This window comes from Orbicella franksi, chromosome 2 (genome assembly GCF_964199315.1).
Source record: "Orbicella franksi chromosome 2, jaOrbFran1.1, whole genome shotgun sequence".
Lineage (NCBI taxonomy): Eukaryota > Metazoa > Cnidaria > Anthozoa > Scleractinia > Merulinidae > Orbicella > Orbicella franksi.
The window spans coordinates 29948157-29971803 of record NC_138146.1 but is presented as its reverse complement, the minus strand read 5'-3'; the positions used below and the strand labels follow the sequence as shown (position 1 = coordinate 29971803).

The 23647-nt window shown below is 40.5% G+C and overlaps 2 protein-coding genes across 2 annotated transcripts; both read right to left on the bottom strand.

The window, feature by feature from the left end:
- Positions 1–1906: 1906 nt before the first annotated feature.
- Positions 1907–3891, bottom strand: LOC145469595 (uncharacterized). Its single transcript, XM_081453352.1, has 4 exons — positions 3634–3891; positions 3309–3515; positions 2635–2798; positions 1907–2292 (listed from the first exon to the last, which is right to left on the bottom strand). The coding sequence occupies exons 1-4, from the start codon at positions 3765–3767 to the stop codon at positions 2027–2029; spliced, it is 771 nt and encodes a 256-aa protein (XP_081309478.1). The 5' UTR covers positions 3768–3891; the 3' UTR covers positions 1907–2026.
- Positions 3892–4229: 338 nt separating this feature from the next.
- Positions 4230–5993, bottom strand: LOC145472899 (snaclec 1-like). The gene is made up of 4 exons (XM_081454995.1): positions 5985–5993; positions 5741–5744; positions 4754–5146; positions 4230–4354 (listed from the first exon to the last, which is right to left on the bottom strand). Exons 1-4 carry the CDS (start codon positions 5991–5993, stop codon positions 4230–4232), a joined length of 531 nt encoding a protein of 176 aa, XP_081311121.1.
- Between the last annotated feature and the right edge of the window lie 17654 nt (positions 5994–23647).

Here is a 23647-nt window from a genome sequence, read left to right as displayed (position 1 = left end):
TAAATTGTTTTGCTAACTGGTCGTCTTTGTAATAGTCTACCTAACGGAGAAATTGGTGGTGCACCACAATGTAAGAACCGTGAACAGAGAAATCGTGGACAGTCAGCAAGCATTTTAAATAACTCTTAAATGTTATAAAGAAACTCAATCCAGGAAGTCTAGAATTTCAGTTTGTGCGTTGATTGGCAAGCGCATTGGTCAGACTTCAGCAAGACTGAAAAGTATTTCAGATAAATTTTTAGGCATGGAGAATATCTTTTGAAATATCATAATATCTACAACATTTTTGTGGTTGTTTCTATATGCCAAGAATAAAGTATTTGAACTGAAATGATTAAGGCAACGTTTCGTTATAATTGAATGAGATAATATTCAAGGGATGAAGTCATTTCACTGGAATTAAAACAACGTCTACTGCATGTCGAGAACAAAACCGATGAAGACCTATATAAAGTAAAGTCTTTAAATCCTGTGAAGCAAGCCGATTGCAAACGGAAAGGCCCTAATGAGTTAGAACTTACAGCTACAGTACATCATAAGTACTCACCAAGGTTAGCTATTAGCACAGTACAGCCATTAGTTGAGTCTTTATTGTAGTACATAAATATATTCATTATCTACGGAAAAGAAGTTCAGATTCGAAGAATTGTTTATTTAAAATTGATTTTTAGAAACCTGCAATTCCACAAGTTTATTTTTAGTTTAGGGTCTATCAAAAAACTGAACAATCAGATAATTAGAGGTGTGCCCATAATTTGTCCTTTCTCGATCTAGTAAGATTTAAGCTCTTTTGAAATAAAAAAAAGTCATTGAACGTTATGTTTTTGACGGCAAACCGGCTTTGTCTACTGGACGAACTGTTTTGAATTTTATTTTGACTTTAAGCAAGCCAGGGGTTCTACAAAATACTCTCGTGGTTCATGGGGATTTGTTAAACAACACTTATGGTACCCTGCCCATGCAGGTTCTAAAGACCGGCTATGTTTGTTTTCCCTTTTGTCTCAGGTTAACCTAGTTTTGGGTTGCTCATCTCGTTTTTCGGTGTTGTGAGCTGCCTATGCTATGTTTGTATTGTTCTTACTCGTATACCCGTGACTGAATCTCTTAAATCATGTAGTGTGAGTCCTAACCAAATAGTTCTTTTTCCTTTTTCAGTCACTACACCGGAAATATAGGCTAAGTCTGCAAATTAAACGCGCCGAGTGGCCCATCAGGCCAGAGCTTATCCCTGTTTTCGTAGCATGAAACGACTAGGAGTTTTTCTACTCCCCCCTGGATGAGATGCCACTCCATCGCAGGGTTACCCCCAGCATTAAATTCGCCGGTACCCATTTGTTCACCTGGATGGAGAGAAGCACTGCTAGAGTAAATTATCTTGCCCAAGAACACAATGTCCCTGGCTAGGACTCGAACCCGGACCACTCGATCCGGAGACGAGCGCACTAACCATGAGGCCACCATGCCTCCACCAGACTGAAAATATAGGACAGTGAAAATAACAAAAATAACACACTATAGTTTTAGGGCTCTTGAATTAATAATCAAGAGAGATTTTACATGATGATCCAGACACAGAAGTCGACACTTTCTTCAAGAAGAAAAACGGATTTAATACTGCTAAACATAGAAGGCAATAACTATCAGCACAAGCTGTAAAATATTGTAATGTTCTTGAGATCCTAAAATTAGTGAAGGAAACTAAATGCTGTAAATAGAATACAGATAAACAAAATGCACAATTCTTCGATCGTTGGGTTTTTATAACAGCTCGTTAAACGGCGGACTAACTTTTAACCCATGAACTGCATTTTACATGTCTTTTCTGCAAACATAATGAATAGAAATAGTTTTAGTTCTCTTGACATTCCAATAGGCCATTTCTGAGGCAGGTTCATTTTCATGCAAATCAAAGTCATTTTCATATGAAAGGTTTTGCACGAGGACTCGTTTTGAAACAGAGGTACATGGTAACTCGGAAATGGCCTATGGAATGTTTTGTCTTTTATAATGATATAAAGGAGCCACGTCATGGTGGTTGCATCTGCGGAGGTGGCAGATGAATTATATGCTGTGGAGGATCTGTTACTTTCGTTGCCTTTACAGGGGGATTCATCTGAGGCGGACAAATGTTGTCAGCACTAGGGATACACGGTAGCTGTACAGGTCTTGGTGGTTGTATAGCCATCCGATTCAAATACTTTTTTTTAGAGTTACAACAGAATGGGTTGCAAGACACGACGCAGGTTGTGAGGCAGCTTGAGGTGCAAGTTCCCAATACGGCTGGTGGAACGCCTGCAACGAACAACACTTGCCTTAGACTTAAAGTAAGAAAGACATTTTCTTATATGCAAAATACACCTGCTTCTGCAAAATTATTTTGATAGCGTCGTCAAAAATCCCGGTCCCCTTTCTCAAAATAGAAAGCCTTCACTGAACTCTTCCCTTGCCGCCCACTTCTGGTAGATCAAGAGTTAAATCGCTATTACAGACAGTCATGATCTGAAAGGCATTGTGTTAACGTGTTTACATAAACATCTTAGGAAATAATGAGAACCACGTCAACGATCGCGAATGCAAAACCTATCATTTTGCAGTAACGATATCTATGTAGAAAATGTAAAGTAAAATCCATACCTGGATGCACTATCCTAACAGACTGAATAAGCGATTTCTGATTTAAAGGAGCTGAAAGTCGCCCAAGGTTCTTCCTCAAATGGTCTTGAAGTGGCTTAGTTGGGTCAGGAGCTACACCAGGACCAAACTTCAGAATGGTTGACACCGTTACTGTGGGCTTCACACTGGCGAATTCGAGCAAAAAAGATACTTAACCAGTAGCGGGCTTTAAAGAAACAATGACTTCCACTGAGACAGTTTGTAGTGAAGTAGGGAGAGAATATGGATTGTAAACGTCTCCAATTTATGCTAGTTTTGCATCTCACATTTCGATGACAAATTGAGTCGTATCACTGATCATTATATGATCCTGCTCATTCAGTTGCCGAAATGCCATTTGGCTAGACGACCACGCTGAGAGTGTCATAAGGCAAGTTATAAGGCAAGTTATAAGGCACCATTATTTCACCATGACAAATACAAATTACCGAGAGATAAAGCAGTTGATGAAGAAGGCTGTCTGTATCATCTGTTTGTCGTTCAGCCTGCGCGTCTGTCTATTCGTTGGTCAGTCGGTTTGTCGTTCTGTTGTTTGCACACCTAATGACAATTCAAAATCGTACATACTCGAGCAGCCTTCGATTTGTAGCATAATAATCGTTTAATTGGCTGACAAAAACTAAATAGCAACCTACTTAGAGGTCCCACTCGAAGTTGGCTTTGAAGCCGGAGTTGTGGCCTGCGTGGTTCCTGGTGAAAACAGTGTTGGTCTGGTCGTTGGTTTGCCAGTTGGTCTGCCAGTTGCAACGGAGACAGACGATGTGGTGGTCTGGGAACCAGGTGTCGTTATTCCGGGCTTTGTTGGTTTGGTTGTCGTTTGAGGGGATGGCTTCGTACTTTTACTATTTTTTAAATTTCCAATAAGAAATAATATATTATTTATAAACATCACCATTATTGAACAGATTCGCTTTGAAAATTATTCAATTCAGTAATATTGCGGCTTGAACTGTTACTTACGTGAACTCTTCGACGTATCCCGATACAAAAGTAGTGTCGATTTTAAAAATTTCCAACAGCTGAAAAGAAGATTGTAAAAAAGATAAATAATAAACATAAAAATAGGAAATATCTATTATATCGACATTGTCCATCTAGAAAGTTTGAACGTTCTTTGAAGCCCTTCATGTTGTATGATGCATGATGATCATGATAAAGCCGATGGGTCAAGCAATCAAGCCCTGGCTATTGTTCTTCTATTGTTTTTTTTGTTTTTTTGTTTTTTTCCTGTAAGATACAATTGCAACGAAAGAAATGCAACAAAGTTATGGTTACGTGTAACGAGAACCAGAGTTAGATAATGATTGCGTCAGCCTAGCTAGTAAGGTACTCAGGCTTAGGGATAAATTTTATTAACTGCACCAGGAGGAGGAGTGACCAGGTGGTCAAGAGGTGGTCCCGGGGCTCAAGAATACCACTTCTGAAGTTGGCTGGTCTTTTGTTTACATTATCCCTAAAAGGTCCACAATGTCTTGGGGTGCACACTCAATACATTATGTTGAGGGAATTTGTAACGCTGCGGTTATATAAAGGGAATCAATTATCCATTTACGGCACTATATGCCTACCAGTATTTCTATCTTTTGTTTCAGCTCCATATACGATAGTGTGGTCGTTTGGCTATAGTCATCTGTCCACAGTAAGAAAACCAGCTGAAGTTTCACTCGATATGTTATGAGACCTGAAATGTTTTTTTTCAAAAGAAGACAACGTTTTCGTGAATGAAAATTATTGCTTTAGTTCATACTTGTCTTAGCTGTAAATCTGTCTTGGTCATCGTTTTCGTGTTTATTCGCAAGTATTAATATTAGGAATGGCGAGGATGGATCATCAGGTTGTAAACTATATTCATAAGCGATTTCATCCCATGGTATGTTTAACGACTAGTAAACATTGAGATCTTTTTCTTTTGAGTATGCAGTTTAAAATTAAAAAGGGAAAAAAAGGAAACGATCACGTTTCCCAGTCCGATCAAATAGCATTCCACTTCGTACGAACAGTGGTCACTACAAGAAAATATCTTTTTTCCTATTATAAAAAATGTCAAAAACTATCAATAATCTTAAAGTGAAGCCCTCACCTTCAAGTGGTTGCCTTGAAATGTAATTATGAGGCTCAGTACATGGAGCATCGGACATGGTGCCGTAACTGGACATTTCAATGCAAACACAATCCTCTTTTGATCCAGTTGGTTCGTTTACTTTCCAGCTGGTGTATTCGACGCTGGTGCCGTCAGACCAAGTATAAGTTCCCTCAGTAATCAGATCGTTCAGGCCTGTCCAAATTAAACCTGTTTTTCCTGTAGGGACCAGTTTCTGTACGAAAGTTTCCTCTGATGTCTTGTGAAACGATATCAAGGTAGCGTTTTCCTTTGCGCTCTGGAACAATGCTCCGTCCCAATTCTGCGTGTCTGAGTGATACTTGTAACAAGTGCCGTCTTCATTCGTATAGCCAGGGTTGCAAGACACTATGGCTATTAAATAAACAGCACAGTGTTAAACAACGTCTCAGTCTTGTATATATAGAGCGGTTTACAATTGAGTGTCGTCAAACCAAAACCAATTTCAAAGGACACAGACAAGAATACAGTTAACCAATCAAAACTCGAAGTAATTTCATATAGCTGACGTGAAACGCGGGGAAAAGAGTGCGAGCGAGTCACAATGGGTTTTGGTTTTACTTTTGATTGGATGACATAGTGGCGCGAGTTTTTTTTAAGCCAATCGTGTAGCGTAGTTGATGCAAAACCAATCGCTATTGGACACTCATATGAAGACCGCTCTCTAGAGCCAGGCTAATTTGATTTAATTTAATTTACAGAGAAAATGAAATAAAATAAATAATTCACTGGGTCAGAATATTTATCATCAGTGCTGTGCTAAATGAGGATACTGTAAATAATCAAACAAATGTTGTGAATAGAACAGAAGACGAATGCGACTAGATAATTACAATTTTGCCAAATGTCATGTTGGAGAATAACGATTAATAAGCCGGGTGCCATTCAGCAACTCTACGGATGCATTACGAAAATATAAAACATAAGAAATATAAAAAAATGACTCACCATTCTGCAGCAGGATGAACACATCTAAAAAAATTCAAAACGTAAGGTAGTTAGATCAGAGAAAGCAAATCTCATTATAAAATGTCCTCGATTACGTCTTGTTGACTAATTAATAAAAGGGAATTGAAGAATATAATTAACTAACAGGATTACATAGTGACTAGTCAATTAAAGGAATGTAAATCTTGAAAACGCTTTAACTTAAGCAGAACATAAAAAAAAAGTAAGAGGATAAGAATAATACGCAAGACATGTCAAGAGCTATGATAAAAAAAGTCATCTTTGAGACATTCAGGTCCGTTTTACTAGAGTTACTTTGACTTATTTTGTGAATGTACCTGTGTATGGTAGAACGTTGTCTTTCAGTAAAGATGGTGGTTTATTTCCCGGCATTGGGTCAAAGTACACCACAACAAAAAACTTTGCAGTTCGCGACCTGGTCAATCCAACGCCTACAAAGTTACTTGAGAGCCATATAAGGTGAATGAAAGGCAACGCGAGAACTTTTAACTGTCGTCTCGCCCAGTCATAATGCTTCACTGAAGTGTACCATGTGACCACAGACGTTTGAGCCAATCCCGTTCGAGCACCAACCTTTGAGAAGACATTCGTGCCGTAACTCGTGTTCGGATCTATCGACGTGGTGCCACGACTGAGCAACGTTTGCGCCCAGTTCTGAGCGGCTATGGAAATGCGAGTCGAGAGGATAAGCGGGCCTGCGCCGTGGAGTCGTCGGAATCGGTTGATGTACTCCACAACTTCTATTCTGAATCCGTCTGAAACGAAAACAGGATTTAACTTTTAACTGACTTCTAATTAACTTTTATTATACTCAATTTTACAATACCATGGCTTCAAATACTGTATGGGCTTTCTATGGCCTGCATATAAATAGAATTTAATCTTCCCACTCCTCAGAGAAGGTGTTAGAGTCCTCTTCCGATTTTGTTTCAGGAAACTTTCTTGCCTTGTATTCCCAAGAGCAACCAACACTCTAATGTAGTCATACATGTACCACTGATCGATATATGGTTAAAGATAAAGAACTCGTAAAATACAATAAAGATGTCAAAATATCTTTAAAGTATATTCATAAGATATATGTATGCCGTTGAATTTTCCATGGAAATAAGAAATTTTAAAGAAACAAACACGTGAGAGGATCTGCATAGAAATGAATAAAGGGTGTAAAGACTTTGAGCTGGTCAAACGACGAAATTCACATAACTTAAACCTAATGCTATTGCTTTTATCCAACTTATGCAAAGTTTGATTTTTGAAGTAACCAACCTATATTCGTAATAACTCCTGGTGTGGTAACTCGTCCTGTGCCAGATGGAGTGGTGGACTTTCCTGCAGTTGTAGTTGAAATCTTTCGGGCAGGTGAACCTTACAAAGACAAAGAGAACATGATGTTTCCGCACTAAAAATCTACTGTCACAAGGATTGTGTTAATCATATAATCAAACGAAATATGAGGCAACCAAATCAGTTTATTCCATGAGAAGACAACTCAAAGAGATCGTACCTGACTCTGAGAATGTATATTAATTTCCACTGCCTACTTTTCCTTTTTGTGTTGATGTTAGTGTTTTTAAGAGACAACTTGTTAGTTGACGTTCGATAACACGTATCGGGTTTGTCATTCATTCAACGTCTCCCGGAACCACGAGGAGCAGCAGTACTTATTATCCACAGTAACACATGGTTATTGGAAGAACTGTTGTCCGTTACCTTAACAGGTTTTTTCGTTTCCATTGTATCTATTCTAGCCTGTTGCTTTCATATAAAAGAAGAAAATTAAAGATAAGGAATGGTTACCTGTTAATCTAGTGGTAGGTCTTCCCGTTGGTCTTGTTGTAGGTATTACTGTAAAGTAACAATTTTATTTTTTGAGGGTAGCACACAACAGTAAAAACTGATAAACCAGTGGCCCTCAATCTAAATTACAAATACAGTCAAACCTCTGTTAAGCGGCCACTCTCGGGGACGAGACAACTGGCCGCTTAATAGAGGTGGCCGTTTAATAGAGGTTCACCCGAAAACAACTTTGGGCGTGGTCCAGTTTTCACTTTATCAAATATATATGTACAAACAAATGCAAGTGGAGAAAAAGTAGAACAATGATGGTTATAATATGGTCCATAACGTCAACAAAAGCCAAAGAAACAATTACTTTTCCACAGTCATTCTTTTAGATTTATTTGGCTAAAAACGTCCAACTTCAAATCTTCCTGGCCGTTTAATAGAGGTATAAAAGAAAACAAAATCACGCTTGGGACGGCAAGAGCTGGCCGCGGCCGCTTAATAGAGGTGGCCGTTGAATAGATGTTTTTATTACAGTGTATAGCTGACAATTTGTCTGGGACTTTGGCCGCTGGCCGCCAAATAAAAGTTGGCCCCTTAATTGGGGGCCGCTTAATAGAGATTCTACTGTAATAATAATACTAAGACAAATACAGTAAATTAAAAATGTAAAATACTAGGAAATGAGAGAAAGTATATACATCAGAATTCTCTGATGAAAAGACATTTATACACGTAGCGTAGAAACTAGGCTAAAAAGTATTTTTTAAGAGCAGTTTTAAAGGTGTCAACGGTGTCTTTCTTATCGAGTGAATCGCATTCCAAAGCTTAAACCCACGAACTTGAAAAGTACTCCCCCTCCCTTCAGTTTCCCTATTATAACGTGGACACACCAAATTACACATTCCATAGCGGTCAGCTCTGGTGACACTCCTGTTATCTGCATCTCTAGGTAATAGGTTCGTAATATACCTTGGACAGTCTTTTTCGTTTTTTATGCGCCTAAACATTAAACTCCAGCTCCAGCAATAGTAAAATAGCCTGATTAATTAATCTTAATTAAACTAAGTTTAATACGCCAATCCAAATTTAATTTTGCCTTACAGTAAAGAGAATAACAAACGAGGAACGGGCAAATTACGGCGATATTAATAACTACTTGTTAACCGTGCCGTGAGTGAGACCGCCTTGCCTTATTGTCCAAACAATGGCGAGGTTAATACGGCAAGGCCAAGGTTTGAGATCTTTACCGAACAATCGATCGAGGTTAACAAGTTGTTTATTATATGGCTTTTTGTTTATTTATTTATTGCAATTTACTCCATACAATACGAATACATTATGAAAAATTAAGATAACTAACTAAAAACAAACAAACAAACAAAAAGCAGTGGAGAAGGAGACAACCAAAAGCGCAATGGCACCATACTAGGGATGTCCCCACTTATCAAAATTTAAAATATATATACAAATATACAAATACAAATACAAATACAAATACAAATATACAAATATTCTAATTATCCATAAGATAACTTAAAACAGTCCTTTTAAAAGTTCCAATACAATTTGCTTCTCTAATGTGATTAGGTAAACTATTCCATTCATTAACAATCCGGTTAAAAAAAAACTATATTTAAAACCATTAGTCCTACTTAGATTTGGGATAAGATCCTGTGTGTCATTTTCCCTTAAGTTGTGGCCTGTGCTTCTGTCCTTACAAAACATGAGCTTGTCTGAGATATCTATATCATAATGCTCATTAATTACATTAAACAAAAATGTAGTATCTCTAATAAACCTCCTATTAAATAAAGACAACAATTTTAACTTCGATAATCTAAGACCGTAATCATCATCAGACTTAGTAATCCATCTGGTGGCTCTTCGCTGAACAGACTCTAATTTATCAATGTTACGTTTTGTATGAGGGTTCCAAGTTTCGCATGAATATTCCAATAAAGGTCTCACAAGACCACAGTATAGTGTTTTCTTAGTATCAATGTCCTTGAGATCTCCACAAGTTCTTTTAACCAATCCCAACTGTTGTGTATTCGCAAATAGGGAGGACAAATAAAAGACTAAACCAAGATGGCGGAACACTCTTTATTCAACTGAACGCGAGGACCTCGTGGGAGGCCAAATATGGAAAACAGATCACGTGACAAACAGGGAGCCCAACCGGGAAAACCTAACAGTTTCCTCCCCTTTTAAGACTAAACAATGTTAACAAACAAAACAAAACAAAAATAAAACAAAGTTCAAGAACAAATAACAAAGTCTCTCAGGTAAAATGTCGGTACTGTAAAAACAGTCCCAACAGTACAGTTCTCCTTAGTCACAAACATAGTCTTTCAATCTGGTGGGTGCTTTGACAACTCGACCGGTGCTGTTAGCAATCAACTCAGGTTCTGGAATCGGTCGCTGACTTTCAGGCTCAGGGGGGTGACCCTCTCTAGTGGGCGTCACAGCCAGGGGCGGCACATCCTTCCACTCGGACCCCACAACAGCAGGCACTCCATGCTCCACCTCCTCAGGAACAGCACCATCATTCACCACTTCCGTTGCAGATGGACAGATGTTGCGATCTCGTAGTTGCTCGACATGGCGCTTCCAGGTTTGGTCATTTACCTTGACTGTGTACAAGACTGGACCCGTTTGCCCAATGACTGTGCCCCGCACCCATTTTGGACCTCTACGGTAGTTGCGGACCCAAACATTCTGGCTGTGGTCAAAACTCTTCAAGGTGCTTTTGTTTGGCTGGAGCAACTTTTTGTTGACCTCTCTTTGAATGTCGGGCTTAATTAGGTCCAACCTTGTCTTGACATTTCGGCCTAACAGGAGTTGTGCAGGGCTAAGATCAGTGGTTGCATGAAAGTTTCTGATGTGAACTGGGGCCCGTTGTCAGACACAATCTGATCGGGAAGTCCCATGCGGGCAAACAGGGAACGCAGTACACTCACGGCCTCCTCAGCAGTGGTGTTCTCCAGCACGAAAATCTTAGGCCACTTGCTGTGTGCATGGATCGCCACCATCAGCATCTTCCCCTGAAATGGCCCAGCAAAATCAACATGCAGTCTTTGCCAGGGAAGGGCAGGGTACTCCCACCGATGCAGGGGTGCACGAGCTGGATTATTTGCTGTCTCCTGACATCCTTCGCAATTTCGGACTGCTCCTTCGATGTCCTTGTCAATGTTTGGCCACCAAACGTAACCCCGGGACAGACCTTTCATCTTGACCATACCGATGTGACCCTCATGTAGGGTTTCCAAAACTCTCTCTCTCAGTTTGGTTGGGACGACTACTCTACTACCCCACATCAGAACCCCATGATGGATCGTGATTTTACTCGCACGATGAGCATAAGGGATTAGCTCTGGGTGGACTTCTGCTTCTTGCCATCCCCACTGCACGAGCTCTAGGACACGGGAAAGTACTGGGTCTCTCCGAGTCTGCATTCTCAGCTCTTGTTCGGTGACTGGTAAGGCCTCGACCACAGTCGTATGGAACATTTCCACTTCATCTGGCTTGTCAACAGGTGCCCGTGGTTGCGGAAGGCGGGATAGACCATCACAATTAGCATGCTGTTTGGTCCCTCGGAACTCAATGCTGTATGCAAAAGCGCCTACGAAGAGACACCAACGCTGTATCCTTGCTGCTGCGGTAACTGGCACGGCCTTCCCAGGATCCATTATGTACTTCAAGGGCTGATGGTCTGTAACCAGGGTAAAATGACGACCCTCTAAGTAGGTTTGGAACTTCTTCACACCCCAGACTAGGGATAAGGCCTCTTTCTCGATTTGCGAGTACTTCTTCTCTGTTTCTGACAGAGAACGGGATGCATAGGCAATGGGCCGCTCCTCACCCTCTGGAGTACGGTGTGACAATACAGCGCCAAGACCATAAGAGGAGCTATCTGTGGCCAGAACTAGTGGCAAGTCAGGGTCATAGTGCACGAGAACCTTATCTTGTAGAAGCATCTCTTTCACCACTCTGAAGCTAGCTTCTTCCTCAGCTCCCCAAGACCACTTCACCTCTTTCTGTAACAGCCGATGCAGCGGAGCCAGATGGGTAGCCAAGTCTGGTAAGAACCTGGCATAATACTGGACCATGCCTAGGAAAGCGCGCAGTTGTGTGACATCCTGCGGTGTTGGCATCTCGGTGATGGCCTTGACTTTCTTGGGAGACTGGTGCAGTCCTTCAGCAGAGATGACATGTCCCAGATACTCCACAAAGCTTCTGAGTAATTTGCACTTTTCTCGGTTTGCCTTCAAGCCATACTCTTCCAGCCTCTTCAACACCGCAACCAGCCGCTCAAGGTGTTCCTCCATAGTACTGCCGGTCACAATGATATCGTCCAGGTAGCAGAAGACCCCTGGTAAACCCTCTAAGACCTGGTCCATGGCCCGCTGCCAAATGGCTGGTGCTGAAGCCACGCCATAAGGTAAACGTTGGTACTGGTACAAACCGCGGGTTGTGTTGATGGTAAGGAATGGCCTGGATTGCTCCTCAACCTCCATTTGCAGGTAGGCATGACGCAGGTCAATAACGCTGAACAATGTACCCCCACCAAGGTTGGCATAAATATCATCGATGCGTGGAAGAGGGTATTCGTCCACATCCAACTGTGGATTGATTGTCACCTTGAAGTCACCGCACACCCTAACACTACCATCCTTCTTCACAGGGGTCACAATTGGAGCAGCCCACTCACTAGTGGTCACCTTTTTAATAACCCCTTCAGCCTCTAGCTCTCTCAACGCCTCCTCCACTGCTGGCTTACGAGCTAACGCTACCGGGCGGGCTTTCCAGAATCGCGGTCGAGCACTCTCTTTTAGCTGGACCCGCGCCTGAATTTTCTTCATCCTGCCTAGACCGTCCGAGAAAACACTTGTATGTTTGTTCAAAACTTCTTCCAGGGCTGGATTGGTGTCTGATGTTTCTAACTGAAGTAAAGGCCAATCTAATTGAATGGACTCCAGCCATTCTCTGCCAAACAGGGTGGGTCCCTCGTTCTTCATCACGTAAATTGGAAGCTCTTTAGATTGCCCTTTGTACTGCACAGTCACATAGCAAAACCTCATAGGTTTTACTGACTCGCCCGTGTACGTACGCAACTTCAAAGGGGTGTCCTTTAACGGAACATGACGCAGGTACTCCTTATACACCCCCTCACTCACAACTGACACAGCAGAACCTGTATCCAGCTCCATGATCACAGGTCGACCTTCGAGGTAGACTTCAAGAGAAATGGGCTTTCTATTCTTACTGTCAGAAACATGGTAAAGTTCCCCATATTCCCCATCGCTTTCTTCTGAATCAGCACCCTCCATAACATTTACTCCAGCGACAGTAACTTGTTGAGTGGCTTGTTTCTTCTTACATGCTCGCTGTGTGTGTCCAATTATGCCACAGTGAAAGCAGCGTTCCTTAATGAAGGGGCACTTTTGCGATTTGTGTGACCCTGTACAACGGTAGCAAGGTTTAGGTGGCTTGGTGTCCTTACCCCGGGAACCCTGTGTCTTTTGTGGCAACTTGGGTGGAGCCTGTCCCTCCCTAGGTTGGGCAGTGTCAAGTTTATTGACTGGAATGTCTGGCCCTTGTTCTCCCTGAAGCACTTGAACATCTTTATTAGCTTGCTCTATAGCTAGGCACTTTTGAACCGCAAGTTCAAAAGTAAGGTCCGCGAGTTTTACTTTCAACAAGTCAGTAATCATCTTCGGGTCGCGAATACCCGAGACTAACCGGTCACGGAGACGCTCAGTTCGCACAGCTTCTCCAAACTTGCATTCCGTGGCCAAGTGCTTCAAAGTGGCTACATAATGACTAACTGACTCACCGGAATTCCTGGCTCGGTTATCGAATTCATACCTCGCGACCAGTGCTGACCTTTCGGGTTTAAGTTGCTTCTTCATTCGTTCCACGATGACATCGTACGTAATGGCTTCATCCTTCAGCTGCGCGGGAGCCACCAAGTCCTTCGCCAATTGATAAGTTTCCACAGGAAGGTTCGTCAAACGAACAGCCTTCTTCGTCTTGGCATCCCCAACGCCATTTGCGAGGAAGCAAAAATCCAGCTGTTCGGTGTAGGACTCCCAATCCGTCCCCACAACATACTTCGTCACTTTGCCAATGGTTTGACTCGTGTTCGGTGCTTCGTCCGGCATTTTCTGTCGTGTCGTTAAACTTCTCACGTGAATTTCACGAGCCCACTTCCGTTTACCGCTTGTGCTTGTTTAGCTGGATCCCATCCTCGTCGCCAGTTGTTGTGTATTCGCAAATACGGAGGACAAATAACACCAACACTCTATTAGCCCTAGCAGTAATTTTATCTGTATGTTGATTCCATGAGAGATCACTGGCAGTAAACAGTCCAAAATCTTTGTGCACATTGACACTTTCTAAGGGTCGACCTTCAATAAAATATTCCCCAACTAAAGGTGATTTTTTCCTGGTTATGTGCATGATCTTACATTTCTTAGTGTTCATTATCATCTTATTCCTCTTACACCATTCTGATATTTTATCTATGTCACTCTGAAAATTAGACAGATCTTCTTGAGTATTAATAACCCTGTACATTTTACTGTCATCAGCATAAAAAGCGATTGAACTGCCCTTACTAATTACCCCAGGTAAATCATTGATATACACTATGAAAAATAAAGGTCCCAACAAAGAACCTTGTGGGACACCAGAGGTTACAGGTAGCCAATCAGAAGCCTCTCCTTTCACTACTACACGCTGTTGACGATCTGTTAACATGATAATCTCTGCACCAATCAAGCAATACTCCGCGAACACCATATTTATAAAGTTTGGTCAAGAGAATGTCATGACAGACAAGATCAAAAGCCTTTGAAAAGTCAATAAATACTACATCGACCTGGCCACTCCTATCCAAGGCCTTGAACCAGTCATGATGTACCAAGAGTAGTTGGGTAGTGCAAGAGCGACCAGTGAGGAACCCATGATGAGAGTCGTGTATAAAACTGATAACTTGATTATAAATAGCATGGTACACTATTCTCTCCTGGCATTTTCCAATTATAGTCAAGAGTGAGATGCCTCTATAATTTTCTACTGGCTCTCAATCACCATCCTTATGTATAGGTGTGATATTTGCTGATTTCCATAATTTAGGTAGGCGTCCCTGATTGAATGATAAATTGAACAGTGCACTCAGGGGAATTGCAGATGTGACAGCAGTCTCTTTAAGTAGGCGAGCAGGCATTTTATCAACTCCACAAGAATTATTAGCATTAAGTTGGTTAAGCAATTTTTGAACTTCTTTAGTGCCACGTGTCACATGGTTGGTGAGGACATCAAGTCTTGAGTCTTGTAAGTCAATCTGTTTTGGAGCTGGTACCCGAGTGCTCTGTTTACAAAAAACTGAGTGGAAGTGAATATTGAATAAATTAGCTTGTTGTTGAGGTTTCGTCACAGATCTTCCGTTGTAAGTGTTTACTTCAGGAAGCCTTTTTGATTTCGACTTAATTGAATGGTAGCTCCAAAATCGTTTTGGGTTTGCCTTCAGTTGACTGGACAGGTGCTGCAGATACCTTTTATACTCAGATCTTATAAGCTGTTTGACTGATCTTGGTAACTCTTTAAACTTTCTGCTAAGGGCTTCTGATGGATGAGCTTTAAGTTTTCGCCATAACCTTTTTTTCTTTTTGATCTTATTGAGAATGTCCTTGGTGATCCATGGAGGATTAATTTTCTTTCTTACAGTAAAGGTTGGAATGCACATATCAGCAGCAGTCAATAATAGATCGTTGACTCTTTCAGTACAAATGTCCACATCCTCTTCCAAGAAGGCACAATCCTACGTTCAGTTTAGTAAAGTTTGCCTTCTTAAAATTGTAGACCTTCCTTGGGATAGTCTTACGAGGGCGACCAGACAAAATTTTAATACTAAAGCTGACAGGAAAATGATCAGAGTTAAAATGATCAGTCAGTACTTCAACATTACTAACCAAATCAGGGATTTTGGTCAGATTTAAATCAAGAATATTGCCATCAGTTTCATTTAGCATTCTTGTTGGATTGAAGTTACATTGAACCAGAAAATGATCGTTGAGCACGTCACAAAAATCAACAGTACATGCATCGATTGAGGTGGGAGTCAAACCATACCAGTCAATGCTTGGGAAGTTGAAGTCGCCCACAAGATAGCAGGTAGCAAATCTAGTCATTTCAATTCTCTCCAGACATTGACGTAATATGAGGGAATATTCCATATCAGCACTAGGTGGTCTATAGCAGACTCCAAATAGGATGTTGTCCATTGATTTTTGACAAATGTCCACCGTTACGGTTTCAATTCTGTCATCGATCTCCAGATCCCTTCTTCGTATCGAAATTAAGTCTGTATGTATCGCTAGTAAGACACCTCCACCTCTACGATCTTGTCTGTCCTTGCGACGAATAGAGTAATCATTCAGACCCAATTCGAAGTCCATGAAGCTAGCGTCGAGCCATGTTTCTGTAATAGCTATGACCGGAAAAAAATTCTCCAGCAACAAGGCTTGCAAATCAAGAACCTTGTTTCTCAAACTTCTGGCATTGAGTAGTAAATATCGAAGATTTCTGGTTGAAGATATTGCATTGGAAGACGAATTAACGACAGTTTCGTCGCCTGGATTAGTTTCAACATCACCGCTGCATATAATTTTAAAGGGAGATGAATTAAATGTAGTAATTCCATTCGTATGGTAAGCAATTCGTATGGAAAAATACCTAATTCGTCGAAGCCGTCCTTCCAAAGCAAGATCGCCGCCATATGGTCCAGATGGAAGTATCAATAATTCGTCACAAAATTGTCGTTCAGATAAAATTCGTAGATCAACAGAGATGCTGGAAGTCACAGATGTTAGTGGACTCCCAGAGTAGTTGTAGTCAGTTGCTGAAGCTCGTAAAAGCAGGCAAAATAACGTGAAGTAGCAGGAGATCGTAAAAGCACATCCGACCGCCATGAGCACCGCTGACCCGGTTTTTGCTTTGCTTTTGCAGACCCGTAAACGGCTCGTGGACATCACGGGAGAAAAATGCTCTAGAATTGGCCATTCAGAGCGCACGTTATATCGGCTACAAACACAAGCCACATAATAAGCAGTGGACAGCCGATAGAGAGTTCAAAGTGATTAATACTATCCTTGCAATTGCAATTAGCAGGCTGCTTTTTTTTCAGCAACCACAAGGATAATTTCTTTAACCAGAAGTGACAGAGAAAACGAATTGAAAGTTATTCATTTATTTATTTATTTATTTATTTATTTGTTTGTTTATTTATTACCTTCACATCTATGCCCACGATAACCAGGTTTACAGCGACAACGATAACCAGTTTTATCTTTTGAAGCGACGATACAGCTTCCGCCATTTTTACATGGGCTGGAAAGACAAGGATCTTTCTCTGAAATAATAAAAAAAAGTCGTGATATAAGAGGAAGAGAAAATGGTTATTCAAAGGAATGCAATTCAACAATACATTATTATATTAAAAACTGGATCATTAGATAATGCAGTTCAAGAGTTTTCATTGGCTTAGCCATCATGGTATATGAGCCATTATACCTTGCTCTACACAAATGGTTAGCGTACGCGTGATTCCTTGGGGCGCTTTTATTTTTATTTTAATTTGTTCTACATTTTAGGGGCGTTTTTAATAAAAAAAAAAATATTCCACTCACTCTTGTTGGATATGAGATGGTTATAGCCAACTCGACGCTTCCCGCCTGGTCGGCTATCAACCATCTCTTATCTAACGCACGCTCGTGGAATAATTGTAAAATACACTGATTGCATAGAGATTACATTAAGCCACTTACGGTCCCTAGCAGCACACTTCTTCTTTATGGTCGCTATCTGATTGGAGGTCAACATCATTCCATATATTTGCAGGCACGTGACCCGACCTCTAAAGTACTGATTAACACCACTCACGGCACCCATTCGAATGGAATGCTGGGTAGCCAGGTGTATTCGGCTCATTGTTGTGCGAAAAACCTGAAACATCAAATAAATGCAAAAGAAAATGTCAAAACTTGCTGGAATTCTTTGAAAATCAGAGCTACTAGTTAGTATTCAGATAATCTCGTAAAGTAATTTTTGTCTGTCTCTAAACCTATTGTTAATAAACCCCGTAAACTGTCGCCTATAAGCCCTCCCCCCCCCCCCCGCCCCACTTATAAGGCCCTCGCTTATGAACCCATCTACCGCTAAACCAAAAAATACATCCGGTTATAAGCCCCTCCGGATGTAATCCCCACTTTAGCTTTCCTTGTTTTCAATTCGTTTCATTATGACGTTTTAATTAAAGCTTAATTACCAGTGAATAAGTCTTGTGCATGATTACGTCACATGCTCAAACTTCACCACCAAGCCTCGTTTACGAGAAATTTTCTCAAACCTCAGGTACCATCGTGTTGTTTTCACGAGGATATTCTTTTCATCTTTGCTGCTTTCTAAATTTGTCTAGGACACAATTTTAATGACACCGGCTGATTAAATCTGCCATCTGCTGGCGAATGCCAGGGCTTCCTTGAGAAAAGATCACTCCTACAAAAACTGATCTAAAGGAATGATTTTTTACATTTTATAAAAGAAGACAAATAGCTTGCTGGGATAAGCATAGAGATTTTAAGTTAAAAATACACGAAGTGATGACCAGTTAAATCTCACAGAAAATCTAGCACACGTGTCAATACATAACTTCGACAGAATGCACTGCATGGAAAAGTTCTATGCTTATCCCACAGAACGCACTAAGAACAACAAATCCTGAAAATTTTAGCTCAATTGAATAAATCCTTCTCACGATATCTTTTCTCGAAGGCGAAAATAACTCGTTTTGAGAAAACGAGCTTTAAACTTACAGTAACCGTACTTGTCACTGAATAAAACTTCAATACCTTAAGATTCGAGTTCCGTGAAAAACAAAACTTCCAATTTCTTTCAGAATTTTAGGTTATATCCCGCCTTAATAGCGAGGTTTGGGGTAAAACTTGCTTATCTGATGCATAAAAGATATCCTTTTAAAGGATTTATCGTTTTCTCTGTTCTTGAAAATTTTATATAGAAGCACTTATTCGTGGATGATCTGGTATTATAGTTAGTTAAGTATTGTACTGAATTTAAGAATTGATTCAGCAGGTTTATTGGCCAGGGGCTTTTTTGTACGCATCATACATCAAGTAGTAAAACTGGTGGAAAAACAGGAATAACACTGGAAGGCAATTGGCCTTAAGAAATACGGGAACTGCCTGTTCTCTGGAGTTCCGGCGAACGAAAATTAAGCGCAATGCGCGTTTTTGTAACACTAGCTATCGTTTTAAATGTGTTTGGGAGCAGTAACCTCATGCACATGAACCATAGTTTAAATAGGGAGTTATTAATGATATTTATACATTGTTCAAATATGTACAATGGAAATCATCCTACCACCCGTCCGTTGACCCACAAGGTTGCATATCGGTGGGTGTTATCGTACATGAGACCCACATAATACCATCTTCTTGGCACGAAATGAGTAAAGTGCAGTTTTCTTCTGTAGTAATTTCGACGACCGTAAACACGACCCTCAAGCACACGCGTGCCTGATAGCCAAAGACCAAGACCGTGCCCGCTTTTTCGATAGTTGACGATCGGGCCGGGTTTTTCCTCGGGATAAACCCACAAAAATATAGAAATTGACGTCCACGTGTCTAGTTTTCCTGAAGCTGAATTAAGGAAGCCGATGTAGCTGTTGGGTGTTCCTTGTAGATAAAAAGATCCCCCAGGTCTCCCATACGGCCCCATTGCACTGGTTACTGAACTTAAATACCCCGTGGGGGCTCTTCGTGCACTGATGTCCCTTCCCCGGGTTTGCGTGTTCAGTGGATAGATCGCAAATGCCACAGGGAGAGCTGTTAGTTAGAAGAAAAAAATTGGCGTTAATCTCGTCGTAACTAAAACTGATTTAACTAACATAGGAATATTTTACTTTTTTGGTCGTTTGCATTTGAGATTTGAATTAAATAAGTACGGGAAGAACGATGGCAACGATCCAGAAACAAGGAGCGATATACACAATTTGTTAAAAGTAAACGGTTTGAGAAAAAAAAACGAAGCGCGAGCTAGCATATGATGAATTTGTAACTAATCTCAATTGCGCACGTGTCAGAAGACAGAAAATTAATCATGAACGGTTTGATTTTTACTGCAGTACATACTCACCATTTCTACATGTGGTTACTGCCAATCTTCCTATCACTCTCTTTAGACCACTAAACTTGCTGGATCGAAAAATATGTGATGACTTCTCCACGATCAACCTCAATTCATATTCTTCGGTGTATTTTCCTATAGCCAAAGCATACACTTGCACGCCTTGAGCTTTCAAAGGCAGCACCGCCTTGTCAAGCGGCAAGGAATCCCTGGTACGAGTTTGAAAACCGTCCGTCATCAGCACCAGTATTTTGGGTACATTACTCCGTACACCGCCATCATCCGAAAACACTTGTTCGGCTGCCACTTTCAGTGCTAAATCAATCCTTGTCAGTCCTCTAGTGTAAGGAATTCGTTGTACGGCAGAGTGGAATCTCGGGTAGCTGGTGTACTGAGTGAGAGATATCGCGACCTGCGCACTCGTGCTGTAAACTATGACCGCGGCGTGCGTGCCTGAGCGCGAGATTCCGAATCTGTCAATGGTATTGCTTACAAAGGTCTTTTCTTGGTAATATCCCCAACTTCCCACACTGCCCGAGGCATCTATTGCAAAGGCGATATCAACCGGTCGTCTACAGAAGGCTCCTGTTAAAATAAAGTTAATTGATGTTGAAAGTCTTTATCTAAGTTCGAATCTATTTCCAACGATTAGATCGGTTGGATGGTATGAAATAGTTCTTTTGAGTAACTATTAATTAAAACAATAAAGAGAGTAGACGGAACATCATACTGCAAGCAAAAGAGTGACTCACTTTTTTCCATAAGCATTATCCATTGAGACACAGCTATTTATGAACTACCGTATTCGTTATTTTCGTTTTACTGGGTAACTGTAAGTGAGAAAAACCTTTATTTAGCTAGGGTGGCCCATTCAACATCATGGTTAGTATCCAGAAGGACCCTGGATTGAATAACCATTCTTGAACATTGTTGTTCTCGTTCTTTTGCAGAAAGGATCTAGAATCTTTTGAGAACTTACCATTGCTCTGTTGAAAGAAAAGAGCAGCAATGGCTAGCTGTAGAAACAGCGCCAGCAAGAAGTGTAGTGACGCCATTGTAGTCTGAAAGAAAACCAGAATCATCCACTGAAACGTTTTCTCTCCTCGCTAACAATAATAACTATTTGCTATTGTCACTACTCCGATAATATCCAGTTTTTCTTTTTCAATGTACGGTGGAACTTCACAAGTAACCCGTTAAAACAATATTCGAGTAAACGACGTTTAATAAACGTTGACCGACAGAACATAATTCAATTAACCATTTCCACCGTTTCAAAAACTTTAACTATTTTTGTGACAAAAAAATAAAAATAAAAAAAAATAGAAACCCATCATTTGGCAGAAAATAATCACATTTCAGGATTGGGCCACCTTGAAGCATGGCGCGTGAACTTTTCTTCAGTGAACTGACATTGTTTTTTAGAGTAGTGCTAGTTAGTTTTTTTTTTTTTATCCTACCCGGAATGTGGAAAGCGCGAGAGATGCTAGCACGGAAGTTAACACATGTTACGGCAACACCTAAATAAGATCCAGTATGACATTTCTGTTTTGTTTCCATAATCTCCCTGACTTCTCTAACTTTTACTCACTAAAACCTTGAGAATCTTCGCCGACATTCAATGAGCTCAAGGTCCTAGAGAACAAGTCTGTGTAAATGTCCAACACTGGCACGTGCCAGCTGAATGCCGCAAGGCTAACGACGTAGGACAACGCTTAAGGCTGGTTCTCATATTATGGCCCCGTTCGTTTCAATCACCGCTGTCACTTCAAAAAGTGGTCTCACACAGATAATTGTTAATGCTGGTAGCGATTAGGGCGATCGCGATCGCTGGGATCGTCCGTGTTCATCCGGGCGATTGGTCGCAGACCGGAGCGATCGTGAACGATTTTATGAGAACTACTTTCTCACCGGGAGACGATCGAAGCGATCCAAACTGTCCCATGGTGCATCAGTATTATCCAGGACTCAACACGGCCTCACAACCAACATGGTCATTAAAACATTAGAGTTTAATCAGGGGTTGTTCATGGAAGAAGTCCAAAAATCCGAGAGTATATACGGCAAGTATTCAAATGAATATAAATTAAAATAAGTATGATGTGAAGTATATATGAAATAATTCATATTTGAACTGCGGTTGTAGATAAAAGTGAAGAATGATCATCGCAGTGAATGTTCCAATTTAAGCAATTGGAAAGAAGAAGCCTGAAAAAATCAGGGCTTCAACGGGATCCCGTTTTTTCAGGCTTCTTCTTTCCAATTGCTTAAATTGGAAAATTTACTGCAATGATCATTCTTCACTTTCAAATTAAAATAAATATATTAGGTTTAACTCTTGGAAAGCTATAGAAGAAAAGTTTGGTTTGGATGTCCCCAAGGCAGAGAGAAGATGACGTTACTTGAAGAAACGAAAGAGTGTTCCATCAGGCCTAGGCCTTGACCGCGCGCTTTACTCATACCAGACGATTGGGGCGATTATATGAAAATCCCTTTATCGCTCCCAATCGCTTGGATCGCCTCTGATTAACTCGGCGGTTGCAAACGATCGCGACGATCGAAACGATCTGGGCGATTATATGAGAACCATACATACATAACTCGTAATAAAGGCATGCACTGAATTACATTCGGGGAACGAAGTAAGGAGATGACTTCCTGACTATACAAAATTCACTAATATGAAATTAAACAAGAAAATTTAAACTGAATGAGACCATGTGCCATTTGGCATGAGGTAGATTGGTGAGGAATCAATCAATCAATCGATGAATTTTTTTAGAAAAGTTAAAATGAAGTTGATGTACTCTCTGAAATTACAGGACCAGAAGGCGTGCTTGTGTCATTTTGATTATGCTCTTACGAGTAGTACTCAAGCCTCTATACTGTTAGCTGTGGGATAGAGCTTTAAGCGATCAATTTGCCAAGATGGCCATTAAATTGTTTTGCTAACTGGTCGTCTTTGTAATAGTCTACCTAACGGAGAAATTGGTGGTGCACCACAATGTAAGAACCGTGAACAGAGAAATCGTGGACAGTCAGCAAGCATTTTAAATAACTCTTAAATGTTATAAAGAAACTCAATCCAGGAAGTCTAGAATTTCAGTTTGTGCGTTGATTGGCAAGCGCATTGGTCAGACTTCAGCAAGACTGAAAAGTATTTCAGATAAATCTTTAGGCATGGAGAATATCTTTTGAAATATCACGATATCTACAACATTTTTGTGGTTGTTTCTATATGCCAAGAATAACGTATTTGAACTGAAATGATTAAGGCAACGTTTCGTTATAATTGAATGAGATAATATTCAAGGGATGAAGTCGGCATTTCACTGGAATTAAAACAACGTCTACTGCATGTCGAGAACAAAACCGATGAAGACCTATATAAAGTAAAATCTTTAAATCCTTGTAAGCAAGCCGATTACAAACTGACAGGCCCTAATGAGTTAGAACTTACAGCTACAGTACATCATAAATACTCACCAAGGTTAGCTATTAGCACAGTACAGCCATTTGTTGAGTCTTTAGTGTAGTACATAAATATATTCATTATCTACGAAAAAGAAGTTCAGATTCGAAGAATTGTTTATTTTAAATTGACTTTTAGAAACCTGCAATTCCACAAGTTTATTTTTAGTTTAGGTTGTATCAAAAACCTGAACAATCAGATAATTAGAGGTGTGCCCATAATTTGTCCTTTCCCCATCTAGTAAAATTTAAGCTCTTTTGAAACAAAAAAAGTCATTGAACGTTATGCTTTTGACGGCAAACCGGCTTTGTCTACTGGACGAACTGTTTTGAATTTTATTTTGACCTTAAGCAAGCCAGGGGTTCTACAAAATACTCTCGTGGTTCATGGGGATTTGTTAAACAACGCTTATGGTACCC

Coding starts and splice junctions, on each gene's coding strand:
- LOC145469595 (XM_081453352.1), bottom strand. CDS start 3,767: ATGGACAATGTCGATATAATAGATATTTCCTATTTTTATGTTTATTAT. Junction 2,799..3,308: donor ACTTCGAGTGGGACCTCTAA/GTAGGTTGCTAT, acceptor CGAATTCGCCAG/TGTGAAGCCCACAGTAACGG. Junction 2,293..2,634: donor TGTTAGGATAGTGCATCCAG/GTATGGATTTTA, acceptor TGTTCGTTGCAG/GCGTTCCACCAGCCGTATTG.
- LOC145472899 (XM_081454995.1), bottom strand. Junction 4,355..4,753: donor TTCAAGGCAACCACTTGAAG/GTGAGGGCTTCA, acceptor AAAACATTTCAG/GTCTCATAACATATCGAGTG.